The sequence below is a fragment of the Mizuhopecten yessoensis genome, unplaced genomic scaffold, assembly GCF_002113885.1.
Source record: "Mizuhopecten yessoensis strain PY_sf001 unplaced genomic scaffold, ASM211388v2 scaffold10447, whole genome shotgun sequence".
NCBI lineage: Eukaryota > Metazoa > Mollusca > Bivalvia > Pectinida > Pectinidae > Mizuhopecten > Mizuhopecten yessoensis.
The window spans coordinates 999,722-1,019,530 of NW_018408551.1; the positions used below are offsets into that span (position 1 = coordinate 999,722).

General features: G+C 33.4%; 1 protein-coding gene across 1 annotated transcript; it reads left to right on the plus strand.

The window, feature by feature from the left end:
- Positions 1-2,343: 2,343 nt before the first annotated feature.
- On the plus strand, positions 2,344-12,739 carry LOC110460632 (nuclear receptor subfamily 2 group E member 1-like). The gene is made up of 8 exons (XM_021513656.1): positions 2,344-2,589; positions 7,863-7,944; positions 8,290-8,308; positions 8,661-8,796; positions 9,281-9,513; positions 9,836-10,061; positions 10,556-10,708; positions 10,842-12,739. Exons 1-8 carry the CDS (start codon positions 2,556-2,558, stop codon positions 11,108-11,110), a joined length of 1,152 nt encoding a protein of 383 aa, XP_021369331.1. The 5' UTR covers positions 2,344-2,555; the 3' UTR covers positions 11,111-12,739.
- The last annotated feature ends 7,070 nt before the right edge of the window (positions 12,740-19,809 follow it).

A 19,809-nucleotide genomic window follows, 5' to 3' on the forward strand; every position in this document is an offset into this window, starting at 1 on the left:
TGTGTGTGGAACAGATCTACTTAAATGTTATATGTTCTCAACACGCGGGTTGATACGATGCTCAGCAATGTCTAAAAGTAAACATAAAATACATACATGACGGCTGATGAAGGTAGCAAACTATCATATAAAATTCCTGTGTCGTAATACGCGGATGTCATTATCCTGTATTATTTACTAATTGCGGTGTGCAGATCTTGTGTGCTTCTGTATTTTTGTTTTGCACTGCAACTAAGATAAATGTGCTTCTCACTTTAAGATATTTTTCTATATCAAACTTGGCACTCGTCATCAGTCCCTTTACAACAATGTTACTAATGTTTTGTTTGTTAATCTTATAAATAGATACGATCATATACGCATAAACCTCTTGCCATTATATCATACTAAGTTAATAGCACAGATATAAGTAATGCCCAACTATATAAAAGTATCATTATGATCGGTTTCTCTTAGGATTAAACATGTTTCTATGACGTTTTTTTTTGCAGTTGATAATATATACAAACACTCTTTTTTCATAATTATGCTCAAATAAATGGGACCACAATTAATATATCTTTACTTTTATATATTACTTCACAACATATATGTTTGTCCATCATCGCTGAATGTTTATTACTTAAAATATGTGTTCCCAAAATTGCTTGGAACTCGAAAGTATTATTTTCATGTTTTCTTGTCTTAATAAATTGTAAATGTTTAAAATCATACGAATATTTAAAGTAGTCTTGTTGGATTTTGATAGGCTTAAAATTCTATTCCAACTGAATGTACGGTTACTAAGGCTTCACAATTTATTCATTTTCATTTCAATTTTCAGGACGAATTTACTTTCAAACAAAAGGATCCAATGATTTACCTGGGCTTAGTTTGTACATTTAATGGACACATCACAAACAGAACTTACATTATCACCATATCAAAAGTGTAACAGATGATATTTTTTGACTCAATATTATATTTACTTCTTACTATGGGAAAAGGTTATGTCAAAATATTCCTCCTTTTTATTATTCTAGCAATTAACATTTCATCTCATACTGTTCTTGTAATCTTCAGAATCTCCTCAATATAAAAAATAACCATCTTAAAAATAGTGATTTGTTTGCAAATTCTGTTCAACAACACAATACATCTTTAGCTGGATCTGAAGAAACTGAACTGAACTGAACTGAACTAAATGATAAATAATAATTATAAAACAATGCCCCCCTCACCGATTGCTATGATGTTTGTTTCAAGGAGCGCTGCTAAATGAGCGCGCGCCAGAGATATTTAAGTTGCCTGAGGAAAATCAGGCAAGACAAATATCTCTGTAAAGAACATTAAGACATTTGCGGAAAATACTATAATACCCGACTAACAGGAAACTAGATTGACCAATAGAATTAAATGATGACGAAACTTTCTTTGAATTTTGTTTGGGTGCGATTACCTGTTTATTTGTGTGCTTAATATTTAACAAGAAAGAGTAATGTTATTTGATTAATGCTACGCACGACCACTTTTTGTTAATGATATGCATCCAACGCAAAATAACCTTTTTTAAATCAAATTACTTTAGCCGTCTAAATAAACCTATTTTTCCTCATATAAACACTAATACATTATATTTATTTGACACATTTTTCTTAATTACCAAACTACAATATCCATGTAATGACAGTATCTATATGTTGAATTCAATGTAACAGAAATAAATTAGATATTCAATTCCATTCCAAACAAAAAGAATGGAATTCACTTCAAATGAAATCATATATGATACTTTGATACACTATGTTGGTACAGGTGAGAGTAGAGTTGTGATTATAGCTCAGCAACACGACCAAGATATGATATTTCACATAACAACATTATCATGTAGAAAATATGTGTACATCAGTCATATTTCGATTTAAAGGATTAAAAAAATAAACATTTTTACATAATATGAGAAGATTATACAGACTTAACTATACATTCGTTTAATGAATGTATACCTGTTAATAACGAGTATCGTTGATTTGACACTTCATTTTTGCTATAAAGCGAATAGCCCTAGCGTTGATATAGTTTATGAACGTCGTTTTACGATAGCCTTTTGGTAGTTCACTTTGATTACACTATTTGATGGACTGATACCTTGTCTGCTGAATGCTTTACACAACGGTGAAATTGTGTCATTATTTAAATCCTTTAAAGCTACCATAAGTCCACAACACACGGCAAGTAATCAATACCTGTACAATTCTGTATAGCATTCAAATTTTTATTTAAATTAATCGGGTATTGTAGTTGTTTGAATGGATTGCGGCGCGATTGGCCACCGTCTATATTCATCAGCTGTGTATACCTCGTGTCACTCGAATGCGCCGTGTTAAGTAAGGAAAGGTGTCCCAGGTGTATGGGGGTAAAGGATAGCACCAGGTATACTATACACAGGTGTTCATTGTTGATGAGTCTATTACGACATTACCTTGATATCATACTTACCTGTAATTTACCTGGGCTACAACTCATCACGAGACATAGTGAGGTGAACTTCAAGTTGTTGTGTGACTGACCACCAAATGACCATGAACAACAAAACACCCCCCGTATCAAGTGAGTGCCATTTTCTGTTGTTGGAGATCAAACACTTCCCTTTGACATTAATGTGTTGCGTAACAATTCTTTGATATGCTTTGATTTTTCATTATTTCATTAGTTTATATCTATTTTAAAATGGCAAATTAACAATTAATTGTAAAAATCTATCTGACCAATATGTGTTTCGATTTTCAATCAGTGATATTTGATGGGTTTTTTAATCTTTGATTTGATAAACACATAAGCTAATTAGTTACAGAATAATTTGATTTTGATATTCTGAAATTTAGACACGACTGTTTGTTAATTGCTATTTTCATACATTTGATGATTGATTGTTTTCCGTTATAAGTTTAGTACGATAGTAATAATGATATCTTTAACTTGGTATATCATAACTGTTTCCAAATCTTCGTCAAATTGAATTTAATTTCATCTCTGTTTATTTTACTCAATTTGATTACATGTATTGTCTATATTTTTCTCTATTATTTGTCTTGATTTACAATCCACGCATATCCGTCAACTTAAACATTCTTTCGGTCAAAATGTTTACATTGAACGTGAAATAAAAATGTTAGACTGTTAATTATATTAGTGGTGTTTGAATGTTCTTTTTTCTCTGAGAATAGGGCAAATTTTACGGATAACGGAATGCTGTGTTATTTTATTAATATATTTAGCATACACTTTTTCAAGTCAAATTGACACATTTATTTAAAAATCTTTAGTCGTTAGTGCTCTCTATCAATTTTAATTTCCAAAATACCTCTCATATTGATAAATAATTTTAACTTTTATTTTGATAAGATTTCTACTGCTGCAGTTAATGGTCTTGTGGAATAATCCTTTATCATATGATCCAATCAATTTTCAATGCATATACCTCCGTATAACAACGTGTGTTAATTTAATGTCATGCTTTTGACTAAAACAAAATTGACATTTATATTTTCTATATAACAATCCGAATCAGATATATTTAAAAGAGCATAATCTCCATCACTTGACAGTTTTACAAGCCACCAAATTAATTATATCATAGTTCAAAGTTGGTGCGATGTGTCAAACAAACTATTAGTAATAAACTACATATCATTTCCGAACTTGAGTAGATATTTGATACATATGTATAAACCTTTTTAGCAATAACTATGCTTGTTATATTGTTTTTATTTGTTTTATACAAACGCTACGTTTTAAATTTGAATATATATTAAATATATAACACCAATTTCCCGAAATGTTAATCAAGAATTGTTGATTATTAGAGATTTTATTTGTTGGATAGGTAATATTCTTGCTTCTCATTAGGAATTTTCCGTCTGTTAGCTTTGATGCGATCTATACTAACAGTTGTCGTTTAAGAATTATGTTATTTTGACCAAATATATAACTAAGTTATACCAATCACTACATTCATTCTAAAATCTGTCTCCCCGTTTCCTTGTTATTTGTTTTACATCAGCTAGCTAAATAACAGCTTAAGGGTGTGTTAAATACAGTATTAAGAGTATCAGACAATGTTAAAGGTGGGCTGAAGTGGTTTTTGTCGATGATATTGAATCCCTCCTTGGTTATAACACACTGAATGCCGTAATATGGTATTGACATTGTTTGTTTAAAAGTTGATAAATGTTAAGTTTTGCCACCGAATGGGTGGGCAATGTGATGTGCTGTCAATATAAAAGCGACTACGGGTATTATCAGCGATACTAAGTCACCCTTCGCCATGACACACGACTCGTAAACTGTAGCCATTCTTTAATAACACACCGTGAACTGTGGAGAAACTTATTTGGCGTCTTAATAAATTTTGAAATACAAACTTACCACATGCACATTTTGATGATAAATCCTACTTATCCTGACGCATGAGCCCATAGTCATTGCAAATCTAGGAGTTATTTTATCCTTAATCAAAATAATTCGAGTGGAATCTTGCTATAAATTGTTGATTTAAGAGTATCTAAGAAGAATACCGCTGTCGCGTAAAGTCAAATTTAAGAGTTATCATCAAACGGTTTTACCTATGGAAGGAAAACAGCGTCAAAATATTTGTTAGTATGAAAATGTTTAGGAGTTTAAATTTGTGTCTTTTTTTCTAGAAATAACTTTTGATATATATTCATGGCAAAGTTACATAAGTATATAATCGTTATACTTTTAGCACAAAAGAAACATTCCGAGTCAATTATAAAATTAAGAATATCAAAATATATTGTTAATCTAACAAGACTATCAACATTCAAAGAGAAATGGTAGAAGTCTGTTCTTTTTTTGCCATAAATATGAGCGTATTTAGTTAAATTGTCACTGCTTCGTAATACAGTAAACATTGCAAGAATCACACTTTTTATTATGTGTGCATAACCATTAGATAGTAGATAGATTATATCGCGTAAAACGACTACAATAGTTTTCTTTTTCATATTCTTGCGCCCCATGCTATGATAACCAGTCTTCAGATAAGCTTACTAATGCTGTATTTTATTATTGTTAGTTTCCTGCTTATAACGAATTTCAGTAAACAAAAACAAATTTGCTCGTGAGCTAGAGTATGCCGAAGTAATTCTGAGAAATATATATCAAATTATGACAAGTACAATTACTATTAATTAAAGTTAACCTCATGTTACACCGAGAAACTAACTGTATATTCGGCCAGGTTGCCAAGTGTCGATGTGCATATGTAAGTTAATCCGCAAAAATAATTTTTATTAACGCAATCAAAATATCGGTGGACATGGCATATGAATAGGACTCAACTCCTTCCCCAATACAATATACCTAATAAGCTGTAAAAACAATCATATTTGCAGACTTTGAATATTTCTAGTTCATGACAAATTGAAACAACAAAACACACATGTCACCTTTGATAAAGCCACCAGTCGACCTCATATGGCCTTGAGCTCTTCGCCGCTGTTTGTTCCCACGAGTTCATTGGTGCTTATACTGCCACAGAGGCAATGAAACCCTCTGATTGTGTGAGAAAGATGTCAAATGACCAAATAAATATCTGTAAATTAATTTAAGATGTCAAGGGTTTGTCAACTTTCTATATTTAGCGTATGACTGTAAAGAAAGTTTAACTCTTGGCTTTATAAACATACTTAAGTGAATTGGTATATTTAGCTGTTAAATGGACTCGTTACTATTGAGTTATAAAAACAACATTAACGGATAATAAGTAACCTTTTATGCATTATAAGAAAATATAAACAATAGATCAGACGTCGAATGCCAGCTGAACAAAAGAATTGACCAGTTCATTTGAGGTTAGTGGGACATTTTGTCAAAAGTTGTTAAGCAGGAATCAAGCATTTGACCACTTAAATACTTGTGCTCTGGTCATACATATTGTTAGTAATTACCTGATTTCCTGGCTAGCCAAAACCGAAATATATTTAAGTGATTGCTGTCGTTGTCGTCTTAGGTCAGACAGTTATACATTTTTAAACACAAAGTTCAACTTAAGCAGACGTTTTACATGTGCTACACACGCTTACACAATTACTTAAATATTTAATCACATATCGTCTATTTAACACCAACTTCCAACAGGTGATTTTTGACAGACATATGGCTTTTTGCCGACTTCTTGCTTTTCGCTTTAGACTTATTGTGGTTTCAAGTGAGATTAAAGATTAAAATAGTTCAAACTATTTGGACATAGGTTTGAACATTTCTTTTTGGCAATTTAAGTTTAATTCCGTCCTAAACAAAGACGAGAAAAATGACCGCAACTAAATTATGTTGAAAATCTAATATGTAATAATTATTTAAAACTCGTTTCATATCTGTAATGAAATAATATGAAAAACAAAAATGCATATATAGGTTTTAAAACGAAAGCATTGACAGTATATGTATTAAGAATGTGAATAAAACATTTAATCGGTGTTATGCCAATCTGATGTTATTGTAAGCGTTGTCGCGTTTTTACAACTAAACCAATGTCTAGTTAAATAATGGACACTTTTTTTCTTTATAATTATTCATAAATATACCTTTTGGAATCCATTCTAGTTTCAAAACTTATGAAAAATGTATTATGCGTGTGATAAAAGATATGAAGGAATCAATGTCAATCATCCAGTTGTTTACTGTTACATATGATACACATCGCGAATTATAGTTGTGTCCAGAATATATAATTAATCATTTTCACCCATATATTAAATTTTAATTTAACATTGAAAAACTCATAGTTCTTTGCAATAGTTTGAATTTTTTATAACGAATTTCATATAATAATGTATGATCACCCATGCAACAATCAGGAACGTTATGTGAGTGTGTATTTCTATTCATAAAATAACTGTTTAAATCATTTATTCGGATTGTTTTGGATTTTTTTTTGATTTTATACTTTTATTACAACGGTGACTCTTTGACAGTCTTTCAGTGCACAATACAATAATGTTTTCAACATCCAATTTTCAAACAGGAATATAAGTACATGTGAAATATCTCAATTTATTTTTTATTCAATTTTTTTCACATACTTAGAGAATTTCTTTTCCACAAAATCTGCCAGTAAAGAAATATGATTTCGATGTAACATTTTTCGGAAAATCACAGGAAAGCATCACAGGTGTGATCATATTTGAGATTTTTGTTTGATATAGTTTGCCATGTGCTATCCGTCTCAATGCGATTACATTAAAAGGGTATATCTTCCGCATGGTCTTTTGAAATATCATTTGTTTTTTGTATGCAGCATTTGTCATATTAGTTAAGACTACATGTGTAAAATTATTGAATTTGTGTCGTCTGCTAAAGTGATTAAGTGACCTATTATTCTTCAATTAGTAACGTAATACAAAGGCATACTGCGGTCATCTGTTATCCAGCTTGGATCATGTGATGTCGGTTGTATTATACAACCAAGATATTTGTCATTGTATGGTCACACTGTTTCATACTTTGCTTACACGAATGCAGTATTCTCACATTAATTTTAGCCATACCTGTTCTTTTAAATATACCAGTGTGACACACATTGTACCTAGATATGACTATTTAAGAACAATATGTTTTTCCTGTTCTGTATGTCTTTTGTTCCATAAATGAAGATGTTTATATGTTTACCACGTTAGTGTAAGCGACAGTGCAGATACAATTTTTTAAATAAGTATTATATATTATAAAAATATTTGATACATTTGACGCCGTTGCTTGTAATTCGTCGTCATTCGGACCTTGGCAGGACACGAGTAAAACGTTGTATTTTTTGGTAATTTGTGTTCCTATGTAACGTATGAAATCAATTTATTTTAAAGGCCGGATTCTCACAGATGTTCCATGCCGTGTCTGCCAGGATCATTCATCGGGAAAACACTACGGAATATTTGCCTGTGACGGGTAAGTACGTCACATCTGTATACAACATAGTCTATCAAGACATTAAATGAACTTATTTTGGTTTGGATATTATGTTTTAACTTTTACCTTTGTAGTAACAACTAAGTGTATACAGAATATAGTTCTCAGTGCTGTTCTTCCAGGTGATATACCACACCTACAACCGAACTGGTGTGTTGTATCATGCCTTGTCACGGTACAGCTCCTTACATTGCTATATATTTCAATACCCTTTTTATTAATGACATAAGATGTATTGTTGGGCTGTATGGACTTAGCATCACAGATGATTCTGCATTATCAATACCACTTCATTTATAAATCTATTATGTTTTCTCGTTTCAGATGTGCTGGGTTTTTCAAGGTTAGTTTATTTTTTTCTGTCATTTTTATTTAATTATATTTAGGCTCCATGAGGAAACGATCATTTAAATAGTATTTTCACAAACTGACGATATTCAACGAACTCTTACATTCAAATATTAAACTATAAATAACTTTTCCTGGTTAATTCATTAAAGAAAGGTATCCGTGAAACAAAGGATCTGAAAGAACGGGGTAATAACGTAATATATATATATTTCTATTCAATAGAAAAATCAATATTTTGAAGCAATTTATAGAATATTTAAGAATATGTGTCGACTTTTTAATAATTATTTCACTAAATTCTGGACAATTTTATTTTATTGTGATTGCTATTTTGCATATTACAGAGATCGATACGACGAAACAGGCAGTATGTGTGTAAATCTAGATCTCAAAACAATTGTCCGGTAGACAAGACACACAGGAACCAGTGTAGAGCCTGCCGTCTCAACAAGTGCGTCAAAGTCGGCATGAACAAAGACGGTAAGGTTACAAAAATGCTAATCAACCATTGGACATTTTATTTTATTGCTATATATTTACATTTCTGTTTAAAGTTATAGTATTTAATCATAATTGATATTTTTTTTATTTTTAAAGAGTTTTATTCTATACCAATAGTAGCATTGGTAATATGTTAAGTTGTGTTATCTTATACATTTACAAATTAGAACGTTTTTGTATTTGATGTTCATGTGTATATCTATATTGATATGATAGTAAAGAATATATATATATGTTAATCATAACATGTTAATTTGAATACAAGTGATGTACAACAAACGAAGTTAGAACAGATAAAGATGTTTTACGCCTGATAAATACAGCACAGAATACTCCCAGTAAATCTTTCAATAAATTGATCGAACAAAACATCTTTTTTGATGATAACAATGAATAACTTTTGAATATTTGGAAAAATAAAATACCTGCGCCGCATTTACATTGTAAAACTATCTTTCAACAGCCGTTCAACACGAAAGGGGCCCTCGTAGTTCAACACTTCGTCGCCAGGTGGCAATGTATCTGAGGGAATCGTCTGAGTTAAGTTCCATGATGGCGAGCACTCCCCTCCCGCCCCCGTACTTTCCTGGCGGTTACTATCTTAAGCCGGTGTGTGACAGTATATCTATCCCGGTCAGCGCTCATGAACATCCAATACTGTCACATCCAGGGATGATCATCCAACCAACGCCTAGGGTAAGTTTCAATGTCAATTCATTACTGTATTGAATGAATATAAATCATTTTCTACATTGATAAATATGTTTGAACTGTTTTCGCATGTGAAATTCCGTATGGGTTTCTGGTATTCAAAGCGAATGCAAAACACGAACGTCTATCCGTTGTATTTTGACATGATAGATATGCAAGTGTATAAAGTGTTTCTTGGTCAATACTACTTAACAGTAGGAAGTCGCCGTAATTAGAATGTTATCAACTTTCATCTAAGCTTTACAATTTAACACGCCAAAATAAAATAGATATAATAATTATATATTCTATTGGTTCTCTATGACAGTATCCACAAGAACTGTTGCCAGGTTATCTTAACAACCCGGAAACGATATGTGAAGTGGCCGCTCGTCTGTTGTTCATGAGTATAAAATGGACGAAGAATGTACCTGCCTTCATCGGCCTGCCACAACGTGACCAGACAATACTGCTGGAGGAGAGCTGGAAAGAACTGCTCGTCCTCAATATCTGCCAGTTTCAACTTCCGGCAGAGGCTCTTCTGGGTGCAGCTGGTGAGAATTTCTCTATATTGGTTTCCTTAAGTAAAGCTACTCTATGCAGAGTTTGTTTTTTTCGGTCATATTGATTTCGCGGATTTTACTGCAAAGGGAACAACGATATCAAACAAATGTAAGATTACACTACAGACATAACTATTCCGTAACAGTAAACTCCCCACTACTTGCTTTACATCTGCCTATATGTTCGCTAAGGCAACCTTGCATAAAATCAAATAGATATGTTAAACTCTTTTTACAATTCGAGGAGAAAACAAAATTCTGTCTTTAAATTTGCCTGGCATATAACAATAACCAGCCGACGTAATTCTTTTTTTTTTTTTTTTTTTTTTTTTTACTAAATTTTCAGTTGTAAGCGAGTAAATAGATAAATCACAGTCATTTGCAAAGTAGATGATATAAAGCCTACCAATATATCAATAGTTAAATGTAATATTTATAAAAAAAGTAATGTTACGTTGTACTATAGCTTGATGTTTTCTTTTTAGGGAGACATCCAGAGGCCGCAGGGGGGTCAGAACAGATTTCCTCTATTGTAACGGAAATCAGATCACTTCAGGAAACGATGACCAAATTCAAATTTCTCAATGTCGATCCCACGGAATATACGTGTCTCAAAGCCATAGTTCTCTTTAAGACAGGTGAGTCTGCTGATTTTAATATGATACTCAATGAACAGGTATTGGTTACGCACAAAATATATCAACATAATAAGTAGTGTTCATTTTTTAAATATAATTTTACTTAATCTTTCATATATTTCTGTAATTGTAGGAATACACAGGTCTCCAAATGACATCAAGACTCTTCGGGATTTCCACGCTGTTGCTACGCTGCAGGATCAGGCTCAACTCACACTGAACAAGTATATCGAAACCGCATATCCGTCACAGCCTTTCCGGTTCGGAAAGTTACTTTTACTACTTCCGTCTCTCAACGCCATTTCCGGAAAGACAATTGAGGAAATGTTTTTTAAGAAAACTATTGGCCATATCCCGATTGAAAAACTTATAATTGACATGTTTAAGTCAGGAGAAATTTAAATTTAAATTTAAACAGAACGCAGAGAAAAGAGACAATGTTCTGGTTTCAGAATTAAACCGTTGAGTGCAGTTTTAGACAGCACTAAAATAGCGCGCCCTGTTGTCTCGCCGTGTTAATGAGGTCATAGGTTAGTGATCTATATGTTCAATGTATGGGAAACGGAATACTTACAATTTAAGATTTTTAATGAGCGTTTAAAGATATTTTACCCTCTAGGATTGTCAAAGTAATATATATATATCAAAATGAACAATCCTGATATCAGGAGTATATGCTTTCCTCTTACAGTCACGTTTTATCATTAATTTAGACTTTAAATGATAACGGCATTTACTTACTGCATGTGAAACATGTTCATAATTCGCCTATTTTAATCGTTTGGGATCTTCTTGTTTTCTGTTTCATTACGCATTTTTACGCAATCGGTTAAACATTTTGTCTGTTTACTTTGTCGTTTTACATTGTTAATTTACATCTACAAAGTGGTTTGTATTAAAGGTCTACGTGCAATTCATTTGATGCACTAGTTACAAACGCATAAGTGCTATATACCCTTCACACACATACTTATTTTGTTTAATGTTTTATATTTTTATTCTGATGGGTTTTGTTACTAATGTTTTCCTCTAAAGAGGGTTATAGCACATGGAAACATGTATAAGATAGTTGCTGTTATCGTTGTTCTCTTTGATTTCGAAGAAATCTTTGCAATTTTTGTCGCTGAACACGTGCTGATTTGGAGAGTATTTCTAATAAGTGTGATTACTAGAAAAAGTCATTATAATGTTTGGATTTAAAGGCCATTTCTACTGTGTTCGCTCATCCAGCTTTGTGGTTCCAATGTTACACTCGTTAGGGATCATCTGTTGAACAAAGTTCTTTTCATTTATTTCTATGTTGCCGTGGTTACACTTTTCTAAAGATTACTGTAGAATTGGTACGGAAAAGTCCATGTCCAGAAATGAATAGCATAATTGTTTAATTCAAAACTCGTAGTTATGAGTAAAACTATATGTATTGTAAAATCAAATAGATGCTGTATGTCTGTTAATCTACGAGTATAAATGATCACGTTAATATGCAATCAGGAGATCTACATCCAAATTAAGTGCCAAATATGAAATGTAATTTCTAAAACATGTTAATCGTTTTGTGTATAACATAGACTGTGCGTCGCCATGAACACTTGTGTATAGCATAGAATGTGTGTCGCCGTGAACACTTGTGTATAATATAGAATGTGTGTCGCCGTGAACACTTGTGTATAACATAGAAGGTGTGTCGCCGTGAACACTTGTGTATAACATAGACTGTGTGGCGCCCTGAACACTTGTGTATAACATAGACTGTGTGTCGTCGTGAACACTTGTGTATAACATAGACTGTGTGTCGCCGTGAACACTTGTGTATAACATAGACTGTGTGTCGCTGTGAATACTTGTGTATAACATAGACTGTGTGTCGCCGTGAACACTTGTGTATAACATAGACTGTGTGTCGGATCATCAGTGTAATATCAAACAGGACAAACCATACCTATACTGAATGTATTACGTAATTATGTACCATTATTTATGATTATCAATAAAAAATTCTGCACGAGTGTTTGTATGTTTATTCAATAAAGATATCTTGGTCATATGATCTAATTATAATTCAATGTAATAACATCGTCCTTTATTGAAATAAAATATGTGTAGCAATTTCAACTGTGTCCTCAAAAGTAGCAATGTGAGTACGTCATATAGATAATGTGAACAAAAGAAATGTTTTCTTTATTTATCTGCTTAAATACTGAACAAAATTTTAGGATGAAGATAGATCATGTGATAAACAGAATACCTTACTCGATCGTCTTCAATCGAAATTAACATGAAGGGAATCCTAATGACATATTCTACATATACATTTACTTTTTATGGAACATCAATCTGCCGTGAAACCCGGGTGACAAGACCACCCGACAATGACAATACAGAGTACAAAAATGTGACAATGCCAAAGCGAACTACAATACATTTTTGACCTAGTAGGAACATTCGTCATTTCGGGTAATATACTAACGAGATTCTACTGTTCCTATTTTAAACTTTTAATATGTGTGGGTGTTCACAGAATGAGTTCTATTTGGATTATTCAGATATTTAAACCTCTTTTAGTCCAAAACCGGTTTTTTCATGTTTTGTCTGATGTCGAATGTTCGGAATCGAGGAATAGGCAGGTTTTGTCGTGTTTATTTTGGATATTATTATGTAAATTATAGACAGCACAGATCTGAACTGCATCTTGATGTATCACGAAACTAAGGCTTCTAAATACATTACTTACTTCTGAAAACATATTTATGCAGTGTCATATGTAAACTGACTGTCGATATTTCATCGAAGAAATACTTAATAGATGTTTAAACCTTGATTGTTATAATGTAAATACCAATACGGTTATATTACGTGAACCTCCACCAATATATTCAGCGTAAATAAGCTGAGACAGGATTAAAACTATATCTTGGGAGACATGATAAATTAGGAAGCCAATTTGTAATAAAGAAAACGTATACATGTATCATAGCATAACTCACAATGACAAAACTGGAACTTACAGTCGGTACAATATAAAGCAGAACAAACGGGCTCTGTATCATCAATGCACAAGAAGAGCAACAGGAACGGATGGAACATCAGTAACAGAGGTCACGACAGGTACAGAGGTGACACAACAGGAACAGAGGACAAGACATGAACTAATGGGACATCAGGAACAGATGACACAACAGCAACTGAGGGGACATCCGGAACAGATGACACAACAGGAACTGAGAGGACATTCGGAACAGATGACACAACAGGAACTGAGGGGACATTCGGAACAGATGACACAACAGCAACTGAAGGGACATCCGGAACAGATGACACAACAGGAACTGAGGGGACATTCGGAACAGATGACACAACAGGAACTGAGAGGACATTCGGAACAGATGACACAACAGGAACAGAGGGAACATCCAATTCAGATGACACAACAGGAACTGAGCGGATGTCAGGAACAGAAGATACAACACATGGAAAGAATGTATGGCCTCCCAATCAGCTTACCACGGCTTATTGCGGTAACATTCATCAATACGAAATCTGCTTAGTTGTGAAGAGTATATGGACTCCCTTTAAATCATAAATGAAACAATGTGCCCCGGAAAGGAAGCGTTTATTGCACTTTAACAGGAATGGACGAACAAACAGAAAGAGACCAGTGAATAATAGACATAAAAGCTGAACATTAACTCTCCAATATGTGCAATATCTTAGGATCCTTTGATTTATCATATATATTTGCTACTTTATACCACCTACCGGTAGCATGATAAATTCATTATCATTGGTTGTCAGTATGAGAAGAAGTTGAGAACGACTTGAGAACAACTTAAGAATAACTTGAGAACGGATTGTCCCATTCCCCAGCACATGGGAACGTATTTTCTCAAAGAAGAACATCAAAAGTGATCCGCGTAAGAAAATAGTCCGTCATAAACAGATAGATACAGAGTTACTAGAAATATTGTGAGAAAAACACCACCATTTCAGGTGTAAATGTGCATATGGAAAAGCCGATGACGATAGGATTGTTTTAAAAATATTTTTTCTATGTAATTTTAAGTTTCATTGTATACCTCCACAAAACTTCTATTTGTTAACGTTTGTCACAGGCGATCGTTACCATTGGGCTTAGAAGTCATTTGGAAAACATGGCGTTTAGTTGAGTTTTTTAAATGGAGAAATATATAAGGTAGTAGTTTATTGATGATAAATAGTTTATCATACAGTATTTTCAGTGTTTGTCAATCGAACAAAATTCTCATCGCTCGCACGTAGATAAAAATCTCGAGTCTACCTGCGGTCGCCTCTCGATTTTATCCACTTGTTTGCGATGAGAAAATTGTTCTCACGACAAACCCTGAAAATACAGTGTGATAATCTATAAATCTTTAATTTATTCATTCTGTTCACCTTCAAAAGTGCATGTTATTAAGGCATAGACTAGTCTCTGATGCTACATTTATATAGGAAACGGGTAATATATCATTTATAGATTCAATAATCTCTCGAAAACAAAATATTGATATGAGTTTTGCAATTTTGTAGTGACTGCAACCGTGAATGTAGCTTTATCATTATATAAAAAGGGTAACTATGATCTGGAATATATAGAACATATCTAACTTTCTCATTTTAACGACGTAGAAGTGGTTGAGTTTTACCATGATTTACATGGCGAGTGTAATCGAAGAAGCAGAAGACGCTTTTCCTTCCGGAACACCTTGATTTATCATCCTTATATTTTGTTTCGATGGCATCCATGTATGTTTTCCTTCGTTCACATTTCCCCCTAGTTTTATTAATTTTGAGCTCGAATCATGTTGGTTTTCATTGTTCTTTCCTTCTTTTGTTCTGTTGTTTCTTACTTTTTTCTGACACAACTATATTACATCGAATTTGAATGAAATCCCTTAAGCACATAAACGTAATATACACTATAAGACACAAGTATAAATATTACGATTCTTGTAATACTGCAAGGAATATAAACAATAGAAGGTTATAAATGGCAGTGAGGTAGGTGAAGTGGAAATCGATTAACTTGTAGATTTGATTTGAATTATATTAAATATTTAATTCTTTCAGAACAAACAAATAGCCATTCCACGTGCAGCTGACAATACTGTGCGTACGTTTTGTTTTTATTCCTGAATAGATAAAAAGAAATTAAACAGTGTGTATCAAAATTTATGGTCAATGTATATTAAATTTGGACTTAAATAACTTCGGATAAACCATGCTACAATTGTGTCTATATCCTGTCCTATGTGTGGGTATTCCGTATGATATACAAACACATCGTCTGTCAAACTACGGGTGGTTAAGACGTGCCTGCTGTTCTACTTACCTTCCAATAACTTACTGACTTACGAAAATACGAGATTTTGGCCTAGAGGCAAGAAATTTAACACTTTTACAAATTGCTTTATTTCATCTATTGACTGGAATACAACCCCGAGCTTTTAACCGGACACCTGGGGTGTTACATAACGTCTAGCGAGACTCTCTCAATCACGAGAGTCAGGGTTTCAAAGGCTCTCGGCGGGATGTTCTCCTCAAGTTAGCTTTTGAGCACAGTTATACGATACCATTTCAAACCAGCGGGATCACAGCAATGAATGCCAGCAATGATGGCGGTTATTCTTCTATTGCTTCCAAACGTTCTTGGTTATGAATTTGTCTTATCACTTCATACATCTATAATTATCCTAGATAGAGTTTCAATGTTCTGTTCAGGGTTTGATTGACAGCATATATCTCTATAACAGCTATTCACATCGTTATTTGTCGAGTGAAATTGAATTTCGTAAAAACTTATTAGCTGGTATATCTGAGCAGTGAGCACGCTTTTTCCATGGTCTTATATTACGTGTAGCTATATCAAACAAGTGTTATATTCTTATGTAACCCTGCTTGCAGTTGTACGTGTTCTGCATTAACTGTTGGGTATCTGCAACAAAGAAACAATAGAAAATGCCTTCTCTAAAATGAGATAAAATAAAAGTGTACTTTTCGCATTCACTGAAACAATGAGGACCGTACTGTGTGCTAGGTTACCACGTCCGACTGTATAACCTGTTGTATCAATATATATATAACATTGAAAACATTATTCTATAAAGTTAAGCGATGCTTATCCGCATTAGTTTTGCCGTTTACATTTCAACGATTTGTAAAATGTGGTTAAAGAACGAAAGTAGGACCATTATTAATTACGGGAAACAAATATATCGACCTTCCTCAAAGTACATATTAGCTTGTCTGCAAGCCAACATTAAAAAAAAACACATTCAAGATTTCTTGAAATAACAAAATGGTGACTCGGGATGACAACAGTTCGCTTTTCGTTATGCCTAGGTTAAGATCAGCAGAAATGCTAGGGGAAATACAACAAGTAATTTTGAAGCGTTGTTATGAATAGCTTAATGATTGAATAATTAAAAAGCTAACAAAACCAAATAATATAAACAAAATATATGCTACAGCGTCAACAATGCACTTTGTTGTTAGTAAGAAACCAGGGTTAAGATAATTTAATTAAAGACAATCACCATTCAATGTTATAGTTGATCACTTTTAAAATGGTTCAGCCCCGCATTTATCCAAACTGAAGGGTAACTGCCTATGATGGTGTAACATCTCTTGATCAACCTCCTGCGTTCAGCAGCATTATAGGTCTGTTGTATTTGACAAATTGTCACTGAAACCTCTACGGATAATACATGTTTTAAATCGACAGTATTGACATTGTGTCTGGACCATTAATTATTTTTACGATCCCATTACCATGCTGGTGTTTATTTGTTAACCTTATTTATCCAGGACCAGAACTTCGTGCCCCGGATTTCCAGATCCTCGTGGTTAGGAATCAACCAATCCTGATTAAGGTTTAGTTTCTTTGAAAGGTGGGCGTGCCGGAGATAATTCTATCAAAACAGACATTGCAGCATCTGTAGGTAGGGTGTACGTGTTATCTTAGCTGGAAACACGTGCTGCATCTTCCCTCGGGGCTTTACAGGTCTTATTTACTTCATCACTGAATCCCATCCTGAACAGTTTATCAGAAAGCAGGCTTTAAAATCACCATATTTAATTATAAAGATTTGCAATATATCATTATCTTCTTGATATTTCTTTGGAAGAATTTCTATATTTGATGAACTTTTATAATTTTTGTTACTTTATACATTATGAGTTTTTCCATCCTCATAATCGCATGTCAGAAACTAACCAAACTTTTGAACACGAAGATGCCCATCTCATTATAACTGCGGTAATACAGTACTAGTATTTGGCTTGAGAACATTGGAATGACCATAACAGGACAGTCGTGTGGTCAAGTTCTAATAGATCACAAACTGTCCCTGGTCAACTTGATTACTATTACCAGCTAAAATATGTGTTTAAAACTTTTAAAACCGAATTAAAAATGTATCATATAATTCAATTAAGATCTTCGTTTACAATTCTTATTTAATTGCTCTAAAGTGTATTTGTCTGATAAAGGGTAAACTATTTTAAAATTTATATATTTGAGATATCATCGTAAAGCTGCCCATGTTTTGATGGCTAGTAGGGTGGATTGGTAAGGGAGGGTGGTATACACGATATTCGGGTGGTCTATTCATTGTTTCTTTTTTTCTTTGCAAATTAAAGTTGGCACTGGGAGAAGCGTGTTTTGTCCAGAGAATCTGAACCAATTTAGTCTCGACACCTATCCAAACAATCCCATCACAAAAATCATTAACTTTTCAGAAGTCCGGTTCCTCAAATCACGTGGATTCGGATGAGTTTGCGAAAAAGTGTTAACCGCAGTATCTGTTGATACGTTTAACAGGTGTTTGGTAATACAGGTGTGCAGAACGTCCCAGGGTGTTTGCATTGTTAATAGGTAGATCTTCCTATCATAGCAGAGTAAAAAGTCGCTAACAACAGACGTAAGCGTCCATCAGAGATGTATAATTGACTTGGAGTTTTCAATTATCTATGAAAGCTGTGGTCATCAACCACACACAACGTAATGATAAAACTACAACTGTCGTTAAGATAAGGCTTTCTATGAGAACACCCACCTAGGCACACTCGTCCTACAACAGAACGTTTGAATGGAGTGCCGCGAAACTCATTTAACAGTATATTCTACACCATTGTACACCATGTGTCGCCTAATACACCGCCTAAAACGGCCATCAAATGTAACATCTTGTATTATTGGACAATTATGAAAACATTAATTATTACCACAATATAAAGGGAATATTTGTTTAATCAAGTGAGATGAATTCATGTACTCCGAAAAATTTTAAAAGTGCTCTTCCGACGTGTTGAAATGTGCGATTTTTAGCCCTTGATTTATACTGTAATATATGAATCCCACAAAGGGAAATTTCAAGTGACTTTACAGTGTCATCTCATCAGGTGATGACTGGAATCAGTAAACAAAAGGCAAAAAAACTTGCATTACAAAAGATTGCATGCTGCAGATATTTTCGTGACGTATTTATACGTACAAATGACGTTATATTAAGTTAAAAAGACTAAACTTTCATTACTTACTTTACTTCCAATTTAAATATCTGAAGGATTGCATACGTTATCTAATAAACTAAGAATGCTCTACTCTTCATTATAACTGTATGTAAACACTCCTTATTGGATCGACGTGTATTAACCATACATCTACATTATCTCATCTATGTACATCGTGGTAGATCTCGCCAAACTATGGCAATTTGTTCAATTTTTAAAGGGGTGGGTCTGGCCGAAAGTCGATACAATCATGAAATGTGTTTCTAATACACCTTATTAGCCCAGTAGGGACCCACAAGTACCCAAAGGGTCCACGTAACGCTAACAATAGTTGGCCTTTCCGGCTACCTCGGCTCTCAAAGACCTCTCACAATAAGAGTCAAATATCGTCAGTGGAAGAGTCTCCTTGTCGATAACATGCTGTGCCGTAGGTCGACATCAAAATTTTGTTAAAAAAAATTACTTCAATTTAAAAAAAAAATGTTTTAAAAACCGAAGCGTAAGGCAAATGCTATATTTATTTCTTAAATCAGACAGTCTTTAAATGTATTTTTTTTATGAAACGAGTTACA